At 39.6% G+C, this 19837-nt stretch overlaps 1 protein-coding gene across 3 annotated transcripts in view; it reads right to left on the reverse strand.

Moving 5' to 3' along the window:
* The window catches only part of vari (MAGUK p55 subfamily member vari), a 331137-nt gene that overhangs the window by 94671 nt on the left and 216629 nt on the right, over positions 1-19837 (reverse strand). For all 3 annotated transcript variants that reach the window (XM_067150876.2, XM_067150875.2, XM_067150877.2), the window contains 2 exons: positions 12268-12420; positions 1894-2034 (listed from right to left, as the gene is read on the reverse strand). In XM_067150876.2, the coding sequence (XP_067006977.1) occupies positions 1894-2034; positions 12268-12420 (294 nt within the window). The remainder of the gene's footprint in view (positions 1-1893; positions 2035-12267; positions 12421-19837) is intronic.

A 19837-nucleotide genomic window follows, 5' to 3' on the forward strand; every position in this document is an offset into this window, starting at 1 on the left:
GAACTCATAATAGATCCCAGGGAATCACTGGAGAGGTGGAAGGAATATTTTGAACATCTTCTCAATGCCTGGTGGTGTTGCAAACAGCCAAGCTCATGGGGAGGAGGGAAATGATGGTGAAATTATGCTTGAGGAAGTGGAAAGGATAGTAAATAAACTCCATTGTCATAAGGCAGCAGGAATAGATGAAATTAGACCTGAAATGGTGAAGTATAGTGGGAAGGCCTTCATATAGAGTAGTGAAATTAGTGTGGAGTGTTGGTAAGGTACCTTCAGATTGGACAAAAGCAGTAATTGCACCTATCTATAAGCAAGGGAACAGGAAGGATTGCAACAACTATCGAGGTATCTCGTTGATTAGTATACCAGGCAAAGTATTCACTGGCATCTTGGGAGGATCAGATTTTCAGTATGCGCCAGGTAATTGAAAAATGCTACGAGAGGAATAGGCAGTTGTGTTTATGTTTTGTAGATCTAGAGAAAGCATATGACAGGGTACCGAGGGAAAAGATGTTCACTATACTGGGGGACTATGGAATTAAAGGTAGATTATTAAAATCAACCAAAGGCATTTATGTTGACAATTAGGCTTCAGTGAGAATTGATGGTAGAATGAGTTCTTGATTCAGGGTATTTACAGGGGTTAGACAAGGCTGTAATCTTTCACCTTTGTTGTTCGTAGTTTACATGGATCATCTGCTGAAAGGTATAAAATGGCAGGGAGGGATTCAGTTAGGTGGAAATGTAGTAAGCAGTTTGGCCTATGCTGACGACTTGGTCTTAATGGCAGACTGTGCCGAAAGCCTGCAGTCTAATATCTTAGATGAAAATAGGTGCAATGAGTATGGTATGAAAATTAGCCTCTCGAAGACTAAATTGATGTCAGTAGGTAAGAAATTCAACAGAACTGAATGTAGGATTGGTGATTGTTCTCCCAGGATGGTAATATATTAAGTGAGATTGAGTCAAGGTGTAGTAAAGCTAATGCAGTGAGCTCGCAGTTGCGATCAGCAGTATTCTGTAAGAAGGAAGTCAGCTCCCAGATGAAACTATCTTTACATCGGTCTGTTTTCAGACCAACTTTGCTTTACAGGAGCAAAAGCTGGGTGGACTCAGGATATCTTATTCATAAGTTAGAAGTAACAGACATGAAAGTAGCAAGAATGGTTGCTGATACAAACAGGTGGGAACAATGGCAGGAGGGTACTCGGAATGAGGAGATAAAGGCTAATTTAGGAATTAACTCGATGGATGAAGCTGTACGCATAAACCGGCTTTGGTGGTGGGGTCATGTGAGGCAAATGGAGGAGAATAGGTTACCTAGGAGAATAATGGACTCTGCTATGGAGGGTAAGAGAAGTAGAGGGAGACCAAGACGATGATGGTTAGACTCGGTTTCTAGCGATTTAAAGATAAGTGGTATAGAACTAAATGAGGCCACAACACTAGTTGCAAATCGACGATTGTGGCGACGTTTAGTAAATTCTCAGAGGCTTGCAGACTGTACGCTGAAAGGCATAATAGTCTATAATGATAATGTATGTATGTATGTATGTATGTATGTATGTATGTATGTAAAAATCAATGTGACAACACAGTCATGTAAAATCAAATACTTTAAAAATATTTCAACACTGATGCTGGACCTTAGAATCTGAAAACTGATTCTGAAATAAAATTTAGTGTGCTGATATGACTGTATACGACTAATTAGAATAATAAACAGACATTTTATAGAATTTATATATCTTACATGATTTTTAAAGTCTCATTTTCTTATTTCCACAGGAGGGAAGAGTTTGAGGGTAAATTAAAGTAGGTAGATAGTTCAGAATGTATGTTACATGAAATAAGACTAAGTTACAAACAAAAACAAATTATGAATATACACACCAGTGGTTCCTTGGGGTTCTTCCGCAACCCAACCATCCGAATGGCGTCGGCAGTCATTCCGTTGGCTGGAAGCACTGGTTCTGGCTGAGGAACTTTCTCGTAGCTCTTCTCTGCTACGATATCATGTGATTCAAGAAGTGCCTGGAATACATTACCACAGTTAAATATGATACTGCATCCCACCTCCTGATGAAGCTGAGGAGTAGAAACAAGCTTGTTGAGGGCTGAGAAGAAACAGATGTAAAAGAACTGTGATTGAGGAGGAAAGAGCCTATCTATTTCAAGTATGGAGATTGTTGTTTTGTATTTTCATGTTTGTCCGTCTCTCCTCTTTCTGTTCCTCCCTCTTCCCACACTGATCTGTTATGTTCATTGTATTGTTTCTTGTTCCTATCCCTCTATATGTGACTTAATTTGACAACTGTTTGTTTCTTTCCAATGTACAAAAATCAGTCTGCAGTGATAATAATCGAGGACTTTGAAAAGAAGTAGCAATCCAGAAAAGAGTGAGGCAAGGCTGCAGTTTGTTCCCCCCTCCTTTTCAATGTTTATATAGAACAGGCAGTAAAGGATATCCAAGAGGAATTTTGAAAGGGAATCACAATCCGAGGAGAGGAAATCAAAACCCTGAGATTTGCTGATGATATTATTATTTTATCTGAGACTGCAGAAGATCTGGAGAAATTGCCAAATGGTATGGACAGAGTCTTGGGTAAGGAGTACAAGATGAAAATAAATAAGTCCAAAACAAAAGTAATAAAGTGCAGTCGAACGAAGGCAGGTGATGTAGGAAATATTAGATTGTTACTTGGGTAGTAAAATAACTAACGATGGCAGAAGTAAGGAGGACATAAAATGCAGACTAGCACAAGCAAGGAAGAGCTTTCTTAAGAAAAGAAATTTGCTCACTTCAAACATTGATACAGGAATTAGAAAGATGTTTTTGAAGACTTTCGTGTGGAGCGTGGCATTGTATGGATGTGAAACATGGACTATAACTAGCTCAGAAAGAAAGAGTATAGAAGCTTTTGAAATGTGGTGTTGCAGAAGAATGCTGAAGGTGAGATGGATAGATCGAATCACAAATGAAGAGATACTGAATCGAACTGGTGAGAGGAGATCATTGTTAAAATGGACGAGAAGAAGAGAGAGAATGATAGGACACATCCTAAGACACCCAGGACTTGTTCATTTGGTTTTTGAGGGAAGTGTAGGGGTTAAGAACAGTAGGGGTAGACCAAGGTATGAATACGACAAGCAGATAAGAGCAGATGTAGGATGCAGCAGTTATGGAGAAATGAAAAGTTTAGCACAGGATAGGATGGCATGGAGAGCTTCATCAAACCAGTCTATGGACTGATGGCTCAAACGCATACACTTGAAATATAAGAAAGCTGGGGTATTTTAAGTGCTTAGATATCAAATATTTAGCATTTTGTAGTGGTTAGTGTTTATTGATTTCTGTTAATTCTAATATAAATAGGTAAGCAATCAATCAATCGATCGATCAATCAATCAATCAATCAATCAATCAATCAATCAATCATCAATGATCTGCATTTAGAGCCATCGCACAGGTGGCAGATTCTCTATCATTTATTTACCTACCTTTTACTTAAACTTTTTCAAAGAACTTGGAAACTTATCAAACATTTCCCTTGATAATGTATTCCAGTCCCTTATTTCTCATCTTATAAATGCATATTTGCCCCAATAATGTCTTTTGATAACATTAATGTAAAATTAAAATTGCATTTGCATGAAGCTAATAGTAAAATAAAAATGCATTATTATAAAATTGTACATTTATTTTGAATTCACATAGGCTAAACCAGGGATGGCGAACCTTTTCCAACTAGTGTGCCATTTTAAGTATGGTTTGTTATTCTCAACTGTCTAATGTGTCACTTGTTATTTTCTTTGGAATGGCTGCAAACCCCCATCCTCCCACCTCTCCATCCCTAACTTCTATCCTTCATTCCAAATTATGCTACATAATACGTCATTACATTTATAGAGTAAAATAATATATTTGATTGCAAGTTCCGTGATCGTATTTTGCCAATCTGCAAAAATATATTTTTAAATATGTAAGTTTTAAGAATACCCAACATTATTTGTAAAAAAAAAGTGTCCATTGCAATACCTTTCCTCATTAAGTAGACCTATTAATAGAAATAAAAACTGTAATATTGCAAAAGGACTTTAAGTGGAATATCGTTCTCAATTTTGTTGCTGAATCTTAGTATCCGTGTCATTTATGTTCGGTTCGTAACTTGTTGTCTTCAATAACACACAAGAAGCATTTAGGTCTGAACCAAGACGGTTTTTAACTGTAAACTTCACAAAGTTCATTCTAGAAAACATCTGCTCGCAGGCGTACGATGACCCAAAGAAAGTAAGTAGCCCTGTAGGAAGTTTCTTTATGGCCGAAAACATTTGTAGCAGGCCGTTCCACTGTTCAAATATTAAGTTCTCCGGCTTCTGGAGAGAGTATTCACCATCAACAGCATACTCGATTTTAACCAATGTACGAATTTGTTCACCCATATACTGCTTTCTTTAAATTCAGTCAACACCATTTGTAAAGTGTTCATTTCTAACCACGCACAAAAAAATTGACCTTAATATCACTCGTTTGTCCAATATTACGTTTTGAAATAAAGTGCGATAGTTTCTCCAAATCTCAAAATTGGGATAATCTCTTGGCAACTATTCGTCTTACAATTTTCAAAACAATAACCAGTTACTCACTAAGAATAATTACCGCTGCTGGAAACCACACACAAGCCAAAGTTCACTAATTGACCGATGTGGGCAAGCGCATAAAGCACTTCCAAATGGAACTAGGATTTAGATTTTTGATATTTATTTCCTAAACCTGAAACACTATGACTGTATGATGCACGAGATATGTATAGTCTATAATACAAGACGTATATAAAAATGTTAATATGTGCATGTGGTGTGCCACCGAAATCGTGTTCGCGTGTCACGCGTGGCATAGGTTCGCCATCCCTGGACTAAACCATAATATTCAAATTCTACCATCACGTAAAATTAAGTAATTGTATTTACTGAACAATCTTTCAGCATCTACAATTTTGTAGGACCCCAAATATATTGCAGCACTGCTTGGCAAAGTCAGGATATTTGAGCTTAACAGCCAACAGCATTTGCAGGCAGTCCAATGGTGCGCACACACACATGCACACACACACTCCCCAGTTTAAGTTTCCAGAAGAAAAATTTAAAAAATATATAATTAAAGTTTTATTTGAAAAAATTGTTGGTTTTGCATTTATATAACAAATTTTACATCTTGGGTAAATTTATCATTTTATCCCATTTTCAAAACACATTAAAAAGTTGTTGACAGATTGTAAAAAAATGAAAATTCAAGTACAAGCCTTTATAAGGTTTTCTGCATAATATCACTATTGCAAAAACATCACAACCCCTGAAGACAGAATAGTTGTGGCCATAATATATTCTTGTGAATCACAAAAAATTTCAGAATATGAACAAAAGTATTAACTGTGCTAAAGTATTTATTCACATAGAAATTTACATGTGCACGTTAATTTTGCATACTATAGGATGGAGAAGACCATACAACCAACAGCTCAGAAAGCCGTGTAAATAACCTGACTCTCTAAAGGAGGCAACAGCTTTAGGTGGAAGAGCACCTTTAGAAAGGTGCTAGTTCCCAAGTGGAGGAAATGCCTCTGAAATCCAAAATGTGTCTGTTCTCCAGGTTAGGGGCAGCTGCAAAAGGAGTCTGTTCGCCAGGTTATGGGCAGCCTCTTTAAAACCTGGCAATTATGTATAAAATGTCTTTGGATGTGACAAGCCCACTGTAAGAACAGCCCATATCAAGCGTCAAAGAGGATCAGGACAAGGAGAGGGTAAAATGGAGGTCAAGATCCACAGCGTTACCCAGGAAATCCCTGGAAAAGAGTGATGGAAGAAGAAGAAGAGGGTGACATATGAAGGAACATACTGCAGGTACATGACTGCACATGATATCACCCAACCATTTGATTGAACAATTTGAAGAAAGATAATACCTGGCATTTACTGAGGTGATAATTTAGACAAAATATGCTATAATCATCTCAAGCTGCCTTGTGTTTAAACACTGGAATCCACCAACCACTTAAAAGCACACTCCCATAATTTAAAAGGAACCCATAATGAGGCATAACAAGGTTGTTGCAACTGCAAACTCATGCTTGAAAGACACGAGTTGTTCACCGTTCAGAGAAATAAATTTCATTTTTGTCTGCCTGGAATTGCAGTTAACCACAAGGATCCAGAATACCAAATTATGTGCTACATAGAATTAATATAATGTAAAATGGTTCGTAATTCAATTAAGATCAATACCAATTACAGATTCCAAATGCAGTTGACAAACTGACAGCCTGAACAAGAGCTAGAAGTAGAGATGGTGATTAATATTAATTAAGGAGACTTCTCTCACATCTAATATTATGTTGCTGAGTACACAGAGAATATCTTGTAGACAAACTTATGCCATCTCTGACTCCAAGGAGTAAGTCATGAACTTCTGATTTGTTTAATGGGATGCCATAGTGATGACTAAGGTATGGCAGGCAAAGCTCTTATACCATATTTACGCGTGTATAGGCCGCTCGCGTGTATTGGCTGCTCCTGAATTTTGGGACAACATCTGTGGGGAACTTTTTTCTGAATTCCATTGTAGACTCACAGTATGTAGCTTCATTCTGCAAAATGTGACAATGTTGTACATTCCTTAAAGTTCAATACACTTCAAAATTTAAATTACAAGTAGTGTGTTGTGCCGAAGAAAATGGTAATAGAGAAGCGGGAATAAGTTTGATGTTGATGAAAAGAATGTGCGGCATTGGATTTTAATCAAAGATGTACTTAAAGCTGTGGTCAACAAAACAGGTGGGAAAAAACGTTCAAATTCAAACTGCCGGGGCAGAAAAACACTGCTGTACTATAAAGTTGTGCATCACTGCTGATGGGGACAAACTACTGCCTTTTCCAATTTTTAAGTGAAAAACAATGCCAAGGGAAACGTTTCCCCCAATGATGCAAGTGAGAGTGCAGGAAAATAGGTGGGTGAACGAAGATTTGTACATGAACTGGTTAAAAACAATGTGGTTTCATCATCCCAGTTCTCTGTTACGTCAACCATCGATGTTAGTGACTAACAGCTTCCATGGTCACTTGACAGAGAAAATGAAAAAGATGATGAGAAAACAGTGATCTGACATGGTTGAGATTCCTGGTGGAATGACGGGAATATTGCAACACCTAGATGTCTCAATCAACCGGCCTTTTAAGGCACATTTGCAGTGTTTCTGCCATGAATGGAGATGTAATTCTAAGGAAATGACACCAAGTGGACGATTTAAGAAGCCTTCAATTTCTCATATGTGTGAATGGATCCTGGATGCATGGAAATTAATCCCAGCAGAGATGGTAGCCAAGAACTTCAAAACCATGTCAATTTCCAAACCTATGGATGAGACCGAAGACGATGCAGTGCGGGATGCATCATCTGACAGCAGCAGTGACAGTGATAAAATGTCAAGTGTTGATAGATAGGTACCTTAAACTAACTTAATCACGTCTAGATGCAATAAGTTGTAAGGTATGTAGATACTAATTTTTAATACTAGTAAAGTGTTCTGAACTAAAGGGTATTTACTGTATTAAATTTTAAAATTCAGAGTACAAGTCCCAACTTATTTTTACCTACCTACTTTTAAATAAAAGTGTGGCCTACATACACATAAATACGGTATCTCTGTTCTGTTGGTCATCCATCATTGCCTGGTTTACACTTGCCTCAAACCATACCGCCAGGTTCTGGAGGTTGTGGTAACAGTATTTGATCATCTTGTCTCCAACTAGTCTGCGTGGTAAAACCTCAAACTAGTCAATCATGAGAGTGAGAATAGCTCCCCTTACAACTTATTGTTATGTGCCAGCCCTCTGTATTTAGCCTCCTTTGGTATTTCCTGGAAGGAACTATTGAGTCATTTGGGAGCTCCCAGCCAGGAAGAATAGCGACAACCTCTCTCCTCTATTGTTCTCTTCATCTGGCTTCCTCATGCACTTTTGCGAGAATATTCCTTTCCTGAACAGTGAGTGAGTAGTTGGAGCTGGACAGCAGAAGTGCTGACTGTCGTCAGTGGTGGCATGATGAGTGTTCCACCAGAGTCGGTGTCAGAGTATCATTGTGTTGATGGAGTACTGTATGTACTGCCTTGAAGTACTGTACGTGTACCAATGTGGAGTCAGTGTGTGGAAGAGTTGGTGTGAGTAGAGTTGGAACAGTGTCAACTGTCATTGTGAGGAGTAGTATAGCGCTGGTTACCACTGGTGAGCTGTTGCTGGTATGTGACTGCTGTTTAGTTGTTGGTATTAAGTAGTTCACTGTGTGGAGCAGTTGCAATGTCTGCAAGTTAACTGTGCTGACTGTGAGAGTTACCATACTCATCTGAAGTTGAACCAAGGAACAGTCATTGTGTGTTGTGATAGTCGACAAATCCTATATTCAAACCTGCCTGTGTGTGGCTGCTGTGCGAGTGAAGTGAAAGTGGAAGACAAGCTGTCAATCAGGATTATCACCATCTCAGGTAATACCAGCAAGCCAGACTACCTGCTACGAAGACAGAGACTTTGTAAATGGACAGCAATTAGTGGAGTATGAATAAAATATTGTATGTGTACAATTTGGGTCATCATGAATTAAATGAGATCAATAGAACAGTGTTTTATCATAATATGATCTTAGCTCTAAAGTGGTGTCTTTTGCTGACAGAAATATAGCTAAACAGGTAGAATGTTACTAGAATATTTGCTAAAGAAGCAGAATGCAGCAGAAATTTTGTTCTGAAGGATAGTGACCAGAATAAGTTTGAATAATAAGAGGAATGAGGAAGTGTTGAAAGAGAAAAATAAGGTAAAATCTCTTATGAAATAGGGAAGAGAAAGTCCAAATTGATAGGACATATAATAAGACATAATAAATGTGTCTTTTGTATATGGTACTGCAAGGAGAAGTTCTAGGAAAAGAAGGGAATTCAGCGACCAAGACTCATACACATGAAGCAGCTACGGGAGTCAATGAGTTGCAAATCATACGAGTTGAAAGTCGTAGCTGGTAACAGAACTATGGCTGTGGCTTAGAAGTTGATGACCATTATATATCTGTATCTGATTCAATTCTTTCTTTCTTTCTTTCTTTCTTTCCCGGGCATCCAACGCATGTTCAATAAAGACTGGAATAACAGCCAGGCCAAACCATCTGCCAAATAGTAATTTGACAACCTCTGGTGTTAATGCCAACACTGAACTGACACACAATATAATCTCATTATGGTAGTCCTCAAATTATAGTACTTTTATCCAGCATGCTGCGTTCATACACAGTATTCTTCTATTGCTATGTCAATTATTTTAGTGTTGTTTACAGTGCAATACGATACCCATCTTACCATCAGATTAGCTGATGTCTGCAATCTCTGAATATTAACTTCTTGGGCCAGTTTTCCGTACATTGTATGTCCATTACACAGGGACACCGTGTGTCTGGCACAATGTGATGTTTGAACCTTCATATCTCATTATCCAATTGTCCTAAATATTTATTCCTTTAATGTAACTTCAATCTTCAACATTTTCTGCCCTTTATGAGTCATCATTGGGAGTGCTGGAAATCTGGTCGATATAAAGCATTTAATGTGATCGAAGTCTAGCAGCATGCATGCTCAGAATACACCTCTTTGTGTATCCTATAAACTACTCAAAATATACAGGGTGTCTCAAACCTTCTGGGTCAAATTGAAACACGTGATAGCAGGTCCACAAATGTTTATATTGAGATAGGAAACCAATGATTGGAAAAGCATATTTATTGTGTTATGGACATACACAGCGTACTCTGCATAACAACAAGGTAGCTCATAGTAACTGTTCAAAGTGACGACCGCCAGTCTCAATGCATGCATGACAACGGCGCATGAAGTTCTGCGGATCAGTGATGAACACCTACATTCCATTCTAAGGGTGGCTGTGTCAATCTATTTCCAAACATTTCAACACTGTCACTTCAAATGAAGGCCCAGGACTCTCATTAATTGGTAAGTATATCCCAAGTTACAGAGTACTGTTTACTTTTCTCAGTTTGTTTTGTATTGTGGTTCTGGTTATTGTTTATGTTGTCAAATAGCCGTGTGGGAGCTCGGTTGGTTAATTGGTTGGAAGGTTGTGAGGGGGGGGGGAGGGAAAGAACAATGTGGCCCCCGGTACATTTAGGTATCTGCCATTCGGCCCGCCCCCAAATTAAGTTGAGCACCTCTGAACTATACACTTTCCCATCTCAACTCCATCCGACTTCATTGCCTCTAAAGATGTGTTTCCCATAACCTTCCACAATCACTAGAAGCAAGGAGCCTCCACTATTCTTTGCAATCAGACAATTCCTACCACCAAACACCAACCTCTGCCCACACTTAGTAGATCTTAACATTAGTATTCAATAAGGTGTGTTAATGCAGATGGCAAAGTAGCATACAACCTAATTTTTTGCAATAATGATATTCATGTCTTGTAAATTACAGTCAACTACTGCCCTTGAAGTGCGCTCACACACAATGCTTACATCATTCACATAATATGATCTTGTGCATGTGTTGTTCCATTTCTACACAATGTGTTGAGTGGGTTTGTGTTTTAATTATACTCAGCACAAAAATTAGGGGAACAGGTTTTTAATGCTGTGTAGAATCTCGACATATGGATTTGTGAAGAGAAACGCATGTTGGTGAAGGAACTGCATGTTTTATCTAAATAGCAACAGCAAAACCATCGCCATTGCATTTAACTATTCACCACAATTCACAACACAGCAGACGAACTACCACAATCACAATGTAAACTTCTTGCTGGACAGTTTGCATACCCGAGCGATAGTTGTCTAATAACAGGTTGCACCTCCCCAAGCTTCAATTACAGCTGCACACCTGCACGGCATGCTGCATATGTAACGTCGGATGACTGTCTGTGGAATGGCGTCCTACTCCTCGACCAGTGCTTCACTGAGGTCGTGTAATGTTTGTGGAGCATTTTCGCGCTGCCGAATCCGTCTCTGCAATACATCCCGTAAGTTCACCCGTGGATTTAGGCCGGGGCTCCTTGCAGGCCAATCCATCAGAGAGATGTGCAATCGCTGGAGATGATCTCTGGTGTCTCGTGCAATGTGGGTTGTCGCATCGTCATGCATCAGCAAGAAATGAGGCCCTACACCAAGAGCAGCAGGAGCAATATGGTCGTTCACGATGTCCGTGATGTACACCGCAGCATTCATACGGCCAGGTATCACCACAAGTTCGGTACGATTATCAATCATGATCCCTCCCCGCATCATGACCGATCCACCACCATGTCTGTCCACTTCCTGCATAAGACCTTCAACGAATAGCTGTCCTCGCCGTTTTCACACGCGTTGACAGCCATCCAGTCCATTTAAGGTAAACCTGGACTCATCTCTAAACAATACCTGATGCCAGTGTCTCAGTTGCCAATGACAATGCTCTCTGGCAATTGCAAGACGAGCTCTGCGGTGTTCCCTAGTGAGGGGGGTTACACAAGCAGGTTTTCTAGAGGGTATGTTATCCTCTCTTAATCAATTGCATACGGTCTGAACACATAGCTGAACGCCAGAGGCTCTTGTAAAGTCACTTCACAGTTCCCTGGAACTGCTGGAGGGTCAGCATAGGGCTGATAACCATAGGAATCCGTCTTGTTGAGCAGTACTTTTCCATTTGCGACCTTGTCCACAGCGTCTAACATACCCTCCTGTCTTCACATAACGATGCCAGAGCCTGTGCACAACGGATGGAGACACTCTGAGGTCATTAGCCACATACCGCATTGTTCTCCCTTCTTGACGTAGGGCAACAGTTCGGGACACTTCCGCTTCGCTTAGATGCCTCAGGCGACTGTCTCATACTTGAAGAAGGTGCATTAACATCACCAATTTTGTGGCAAGAGTGGTTCGTGTACTGCGGACTACTTTGTATTGAGACCTGACGGGACTGGAAGCATGTTTATGCTAAATAGGGTAACCTTTAGGCAATTTAATTACTGTGACTGTGTTACTGCGGTGTGTAGCCATTCGTATAAACTTGTACATATTTCATGCTCCATGACAAACTTTTACAGCATGTCAAACATTTGTTCCCCTAACTTTTGTACCGAGAATACTGTACATATTTTTACATACTGTTATTTTTACTTTTATATTTCACCCCCTAAGTTTTGTAGACCAGTGTAGAACTATCAGCATGCTTAAATTTACACACTCACTTTAAGATGTGGATTCTTGAGAATAGCAGCTAACTCACGAGCATCTTTACTCCAGACCTTCTCACACGAATAACTTACTTCACCCACTAGTTCAAGGTTTCCAGTGGCAACAGGTACAGCTGTGGGCACAGGGTCTTCTAGACGATCCTGAACCTGAAACACGGTAATATGATCACACAAATTAATTTGGATCAGGGGATAATAAATTTAAAATCTTAATAGTAATAAAAATCTCCTTAAAAAAAGAATTCAGTTCTCCCAATAATGTAACCTCCAGTACTCTGGCTTCCTTATAGAAGGATGAACAACCATAAACAAGGAAATGCCTGCCTCTCCATTCTCAGCCACCCGTACCTACAAGAATTTAGCAACACGATACTCAAGCAACCTAGTATATTACTGGCTTCTCCAAGTTGACCACAGTTTGAATTCCAGCCAAAGTATGCAAGATTTTTAAAATGAAAAGGCCCACCACAGTGTATCAGATTTCAAGTAAAAAGAGATGTCCGTGGCTATGATCTCGGTATCAACAGCCAAGTAAAACTACGAGCTTACTTGATGCAAGACTCTCATTCAGGATTGATCCTATTCTTCTATACTAAGACCGTGTGGTTACACAATAGTTCACTCTCAAGCCTAGAACAAAACTAAGCCTGAAGAGCAGCCATTCCTCATCATGTTTCCTTCCATTCAGCTATCCTTTTTCCAACCCATTATATTGTCTTTTCTAGCGTGATAAGAAGACGACATTGGTTACTTTATTAGTTAAACATTTCCTTTAAAATCAAATCAAGTACAAGCCTTTACTCTCTGGATTAAAGTTAATATGAACCTGCTGATTAGTGTCATGCATAGTCTGTACAAATATTTTCATGGAAGAACAAAAAAGCCATCTCCATACAGGCCATGAAGCCTCTTGGAGGAGTGGAAGGTAAAGGTGTCCATTATGCACAACCTCTGCACTAAGTGGGATAGAGTTGTTTAGAAATTAACCTGGTACTCATTTTTGATACAGGCTGAGTGAACCTCAGGGCCATGTATCGGCCCAGAAGTGGAAATCCTATGACTTAAATTATTTGACTTCCTGTCAGTGAATCATACCCACTTCCTTCTGTGTGAGCTCTTCCAGGGGCTATAAATTAAAGTTTCTAAAATAAAATATACAGGAAAATATAATTTGGGGTTTACTAACCCTATTGGCATTAAAGTATGACTACTGGTATAACAAGTTGCCAACACGCTACTACTTGCAACTGGCAATTCTCATGCTATAACACTAGAAGCAATGATATTGACTGCAGAGGGCTCCATCTGTCACATGATACCATAAAACTACTTGAATAAAATTAGAAAATTATGTAGGAAAATCAGCAATCCTCTAAATACTATTTTGCAGACAACCTTCAGATTGTACGCTTTAAATGAGAGGTTATTCAATGAAATCGATTCAGCTATGTTCTCACAATTTCCATTAGAGAAAATATATGAATATATATTCTCACTACTTCCTCTTCTGCTTTTCCCACTCCTCAAAGGGTTGTAGTTTGAACTGTGTCACAATCCAGGCTTGGCCCAGTTTTATGGCTACATGTCCTTTGTGGAGGAAAGTATCCATGTTGCTGTGGCAACAGCGTACGCGCTCGCACGCACACACACACACACACACACACACACACACACACACACACACAGAGAGAGAGAGAGAGAGAGAGAGAGAGAGAGAGAGAGAGAGAGAGAGTGTGTGTGTGTGTGTGTGTGTGTGTGTGTGTGTGTGTGTGTGTGTGTGTGTGTGTGTGTGTGTGTGTGTGTGTGTGTGTGTGTGTGTGTGTGTGTGTGTGTGTGTAATATGATGAATGAACCCTGGTTACTGAGCAAGAAGAATTTAACAGATGTGGCTAAAATCCCCAGAAACAAACCCACAACCATTTGAAAGGCCACTATGTAGATCATTCAGCCAAGGAGCCAGACAAGTACTATTCTTCTTGAAGAGTACATTTTATGCATTTCTCTTTGCTAATACACTACCACCACCACTAGCGTTGTTCCATCTATTTATTGGGTCAGCATACAAAGCCCCTCCAACAATTTTTATCCTTGTATCACACTTCTGTTTCAAAGGTGTGCCAGTAGACACCTCCCATTTCAATGTTGGACTTCATCACATCTCTATACCTCATTCTGGATCTTCCTCCTGGTCTCTTGGTTCTTCGCATGTGTCCATCCATACCACTTGGATGACACTATGATGCCCTATAATCTACCAACTTGAGCTATGTTTCTAATATCTGTATTTCTTAGTATGTCGCGTCTGGTTTTTCCGAGCATGCTACGAACAATGCTTATCTTAGTTCCCTGAATCCTGCTTGCCTCTTTCATCCTCATCCTCCAAGTTTCTTACCCATACGTCACAATTGGGTTTCAGATTTGAAAGCAACACAAAAATTCTCTTGAATTGGCTTTCTAGGCCTAACTTTGAAGAGAATTTACTAACAGGGTATTCCCCTTATTCTTTAACAGTCCCTTACTCCATCTGAAACCGAGCTCGATAGCTGCAGTCGCGTAAGTGCGGCCAGTATCCAGTATTCGGGAGATAGTAGGTTCGAACCCCACTGTCGGCAGCCCTGAAGATGGTTTTCTGTGGTTTCCCATTAAGGCCACGACCGCTTCCTTCCCACTCCTAGCCCTTCCCTGTCCCATCGTCGCAATAACGATGATGATGATGATGATGATGATGATAATAATGTTTTATTTATCCTGGGAAAGTTAGGGATGTACTCCCTTTCTTACACTTAACCAGTCTTAACCTAGAACACTTAATAATAACTACTGATGACAATAATAACAGCAATAGTATTAAAAGTAATCACACTTTTAAAAAAATCATATCATCTATATAATATAAATTGTATGTAGAGTACATTAAGAATATATGAATAATGAGTACTATAACTACTACTTAAGAGAAAGTTTAGAAAATATATACATTTCTATAGTACACCAAAATATCGCCTTCAAGTGAGAGGGAAAGAGAAGGATTATTAAGAAGAAAGTAATGAAGAAGATCTGTGAAAGGGAGAGGGAAATAATGATGGAGAGGCAATAGGAGGAGGTGTTTTCAGGTCATAATTTAATGATTCGTGCATGTTTACCTAGTATTTCGACACAGGCATGTTTAAAAGCTGAGCTGTTGGACATGCTTCTGACGACCACTGGTAAGAAATTCCATTGTCTGGCTGCGGTAACGGTGAATGATTTTGTGTACATTGTTGTTCTGTGTACAGGAAGGGATAAACACATGGTGCTGCAGGATCGGGTATTTTTGTATGGTCTGTGGAGAGGAGCTTCATGCGATCACGGAGATAGGCTGGTTGAGAACTTTTAAGAATATTATGCAAAAAGCAAAGAGTATGAAGTGTGCGTCGTTCTTGCAGGCGAAGCCACCCGAGCCACATGTAAGACGGTGTGACATGGTCAGCGTAACAAAGTCCACAGATAAATCTTACACAAGCATTCTGAGAACACTGTAATTTCCTTCCCCAGTCTACTCCTAGGTTGTTATAAACTATATCGCAATAATCAAAATGAGGTAATGTGAGTGATGCACCAAGAATTTTCTTTAGTTTAAAAGGGAAAGTGAATTTGAATTTACTGAGACAGGTAGCGTCCCATATATTTTTCTACACACAGATATAGTTTGGGCAGACCAGGACAGATGTTCGTCAAATATTATACCAAGATTTCTTACATTTTGGCTATACTGTATGGGAGTACCACTTATGGACAACTGTGGTAATGCTGTTCAATTGAGTTTGCAAAGTAATTTAGGGTAACCAATAATTATTGCCTGGGATTTTGATGGGTTTAATTTTAATCCGTTGTTTTTGTGGCCCACATATCTATGGTCATCAAGTCTTCATTCAGGTGACGTGTTTCTGAGTGTAGGTTTTCGGGTTAGCTGTGTATATATATCTGTAGGTCATCAGCGTATAAGTGATATTTACAGTGTTTTAATCCAGAAGCTATGTCATTTATATACAAGGAGAAAAACAGGGGGCCCAGTACAGATCCTTGTTGTTTTCCTACGTCAACCGTATGCCAATTTGAATATTCATTGTTGTTATTAAGTACACACTGCCAGCGACTGGTGAGATAGGAACTGATCCACTGGAGTGCACTCACGGAAAAATTAAAACTATTTAATTTGGATATATGTATGTCTCTATCAACAGTGTCGAAAGCTTTACTGAAGTCCAATAACGCTAGAACTGTCATTTGTTTGTTGTCCATAGCTTGCCTTATGTCATCAGTCACTGCAAGTGCTGTGTCTCGGTCTAAAGCCGGACTGGTGGTTATAGAGGAGATTGTGTTGAATAAGATAGTTGGTAATTTGCTTGTGAACTATGAATTCTAAAGCTTTTGACAATATGCATAAGATGCTAATTGGCCGATAGTCACCGACGTCCTTCACCAGTCTTATTTTCGGGAGCAGGCGAACTATGGCCATTTTCCATATTTCCGGGTAAGTCCCCTGTTGCAGTGAGTAATTAAAGATATTCACCAATGGACAAATGATGTGGTGGAGAATTTTCATGAGCATTTCATGGCCTATATTATCTACGCCCCTAGCCCTGTTCTTGATGCGTTGTATTGAATCAATCACTTCTTGCAGTGTGACGTGACTGAAGTAAAACTGATCGCTTTGTGGAGATGGCATATTATCATACGTATTAATTGTTTTCTCTTTCACGACCGGATTAATTCCCGTTGGCGAGATGAAATGGTCGTTTAATTCATCTACGTTAACATTTAGTTTGTTAGATTTCTGGTTATTGATGCCAAAATATTTCATAGATTTCCACATCGTCGCAGGGCGTACGTCAGGTCTAATCAAGTTATGGGCGTAATGTAGTCTAGCGCTTCGAATGTTAGAGGTCGTTTTATTACGCAGTGTTTTATAAGTCTGGTGGTTCACTTCCATTGGGTAGTGCTTGTATCGTCTATGAGCAGCGTCTCATTTAGCCATTAAGTGGAGAATTTTGTCATCTATCCACGGTTTAGGAGCTCTGAAACCTTTTCCCGTACGCACTGGGGCGTGAGATTATAGTTACTTGTAACGCCCTGGGGCGTGCCGATCATAGAGTTGCGTTACTAGGTTATTAAATGTTGAGACCATTTCCTCTACATTATTGGCGCGATTTATCTCCATCCATGGCACGGAAAGAGCATCTTCTTCTAATTTATCTGCGTCAATTCTTCTGAGGTCCCTGAATGATAATATTTTTGACCTTGGTTTCGGAGTTTGTAATTGGTAGGACAGGTAGATTATGTCATGTCCAGATAGCCCCGGGGCTGATATTTGTCCACGTTGCAGGACTTTCGCTGAATTGTTTGTTATTATTAGATCGAGAAGGGAGTGACTGCTATTAGTGTGGTGGGTTGGTCCGAGAGGTAACATTGTCATGTTACATGCTTCGAAAATGTTACGAAACTCGAGTTGAAGCTGTGGTACTGTCTAACAAATTTGTGTTGAAGTCTCCCATTACAATAACGTGTTCATAGTCTGGCAGAAAGTTTAGTATTTCAGTCTCAAGGTCGGCCAAATACCCTACTTTCAGAGGCTTGTAAACCACTTCTAGCAAGCATTTCGTTCTAAACAGTGTTATCTCTACAAACAAAAACTCTGGTTTACATTCATACTGTGAAGGTGAATGGCTAATTTCTTGAGGGTTGAGGTCTCTGGCAACATAAGCAGCCACTCCTCCGCCGCCTTTTCCCTCGCGGTCATTTCATAGAAGGATGTACCCGTCTATGTCAACAGCTGAACTGGGGCATTTGCTGCTCAGCCACGTTTCAGACATAAGAATTGCATGGAACTGGCGCGAAGAAAACAGGTTATGCATTTCATCCATGCGTGTTTGGGAGAGCAAAGACGGCACATTACAGTGACAAACATTAAGAGCTCTTGGAAATTGTTCCATGGTTTCCTTCAAGATAGTAGCGGCTGAAAGAGGACGTGGGTTTGCTGTAGCACCTATGTGAGTGAAGGGAGCGGTTAACGGAACAGGGGGCTAAGGGGATGGAATTAAAGGAATGCGCTTAGGCCTGCTGTCATCAGAAGTATGTCCTTGTGACCGGTATGCCAACTTCGGAACAGAAAATTAAAACTAAAACAGAACTAATGAGAGGACTACAGTTAAATACAGTTCAAGCAATACTGATTACTGGAGAAATAAAAGACAGTGCAAAGCTAATAACAATGACAGAACACACTACACTATCTGTGTCGGTGCGACATAAAGCAACTTGCAAGAAACAAAACCTCCATCTGAAAGGTAGCAGCTTTTTGATGAATTTCCTCCACATAGGGATTATCATAGCTTCTAAGGACAACCATAGCCATTGGTTCACTCTCAGTTTACCAGGTTCAAAACACAGGCCACCTCACCCTCGGTCAGACAGTCACAGGTAATATTGTCTACTGTCACATATGGTAGGAGATTGCCCATGACCTGACCTGTGTCCAAATACGGAGTGAAAGGTCAAATTGTTTTGATACAAATGTACTACCTTATCACCACTTCTGTTTATCATAATAATGGATCAGATCTTAAAATACATCAGAGAAATCTACAGTGACCTGACATTTTGGTATTTGCAGATGATGATGTGAATTGGGGAGAGACTGAAGCAGAAACGCAAGATATTCTGAATGGTTGGAACAAAAAGTTTACAGAATTTAGGCTTAAAATCAGAAAACTAAAACCATGGCAATGATTTGCAACAGAAAAGGAGTAAGTTATACCATATACATTAATGTAAATAAAACTAATGTTATGGTTGTAAGTAAATCTAAAATGAAGCCAGAAGCACAGCTCAGAATTGGAAATATTTTAATAAAACAGGTGCACAAGTTCTGCTACTTAGGATCAGTTATTACCGATGACAACAGATGCACTGTGGAAATAAAAAGAAGGATTTCCCTGTGTAAGAAAGCCTTTGAGGAGAAGAAGCAGCTCTTAACTAATAAATCCTTAAATACTGAACAAAAGAAATTATTTATCAAAACGTTCATTTGGAGTGTGCTGCTATACGGCTGTGAAGGATGGACTCTCTTGAAGGAGGACGTGAAACGACTAGAGGCAGTGGAAATGTGGCTATGGAGGAAGATGACAAGAACTAGCTGGATTGAGAAGAAAACTAATGAAGCAGTGCTTAGAGAAATAAACACCCAGAGACATTTAATAACAATGATAAAAAGGAGAAAAGCGTCAGTTTTCGGTCACATTCTCCGGCATAATAACTTTATAAAGAACTTGTTCGAAGGCAAGGTGATGGGAAAGAAAGGCAGAGAGAAACCACAGAAGAAGATCATTGAAGAGGTAGTTGAGATGATGGGATGCCACGGTTATGGAGAGATGAAAAGGATCACAGAGAGAAGAGATCAACGGTTGCAGCGACAAGGCGAAGCCTTTAGATAATGATGATGATGATGATGATGATGATGAAGCTACAATAAGTTTCTAACTTCAAGTAAAGTGGAAGCATCATCTTGAAGGAAAATACTGTTCAG

This window comes from Anabrus simplex, chromosome 7 (assembly GCF_040414725.1).
Source record: "Anabrus simplex isolate iqAnaSimp1 chromosome 7, ASM4041472v1, whole genome shotgun sequence".
In the NCBI taxonomy this organism is placed as follows: domain Eukaryota; kingdom Metazoa; phylum Arthropoda; class Insecta; order Orthoptera; family Tettigoniidae; genus Anabrus; species Anabrus simplex.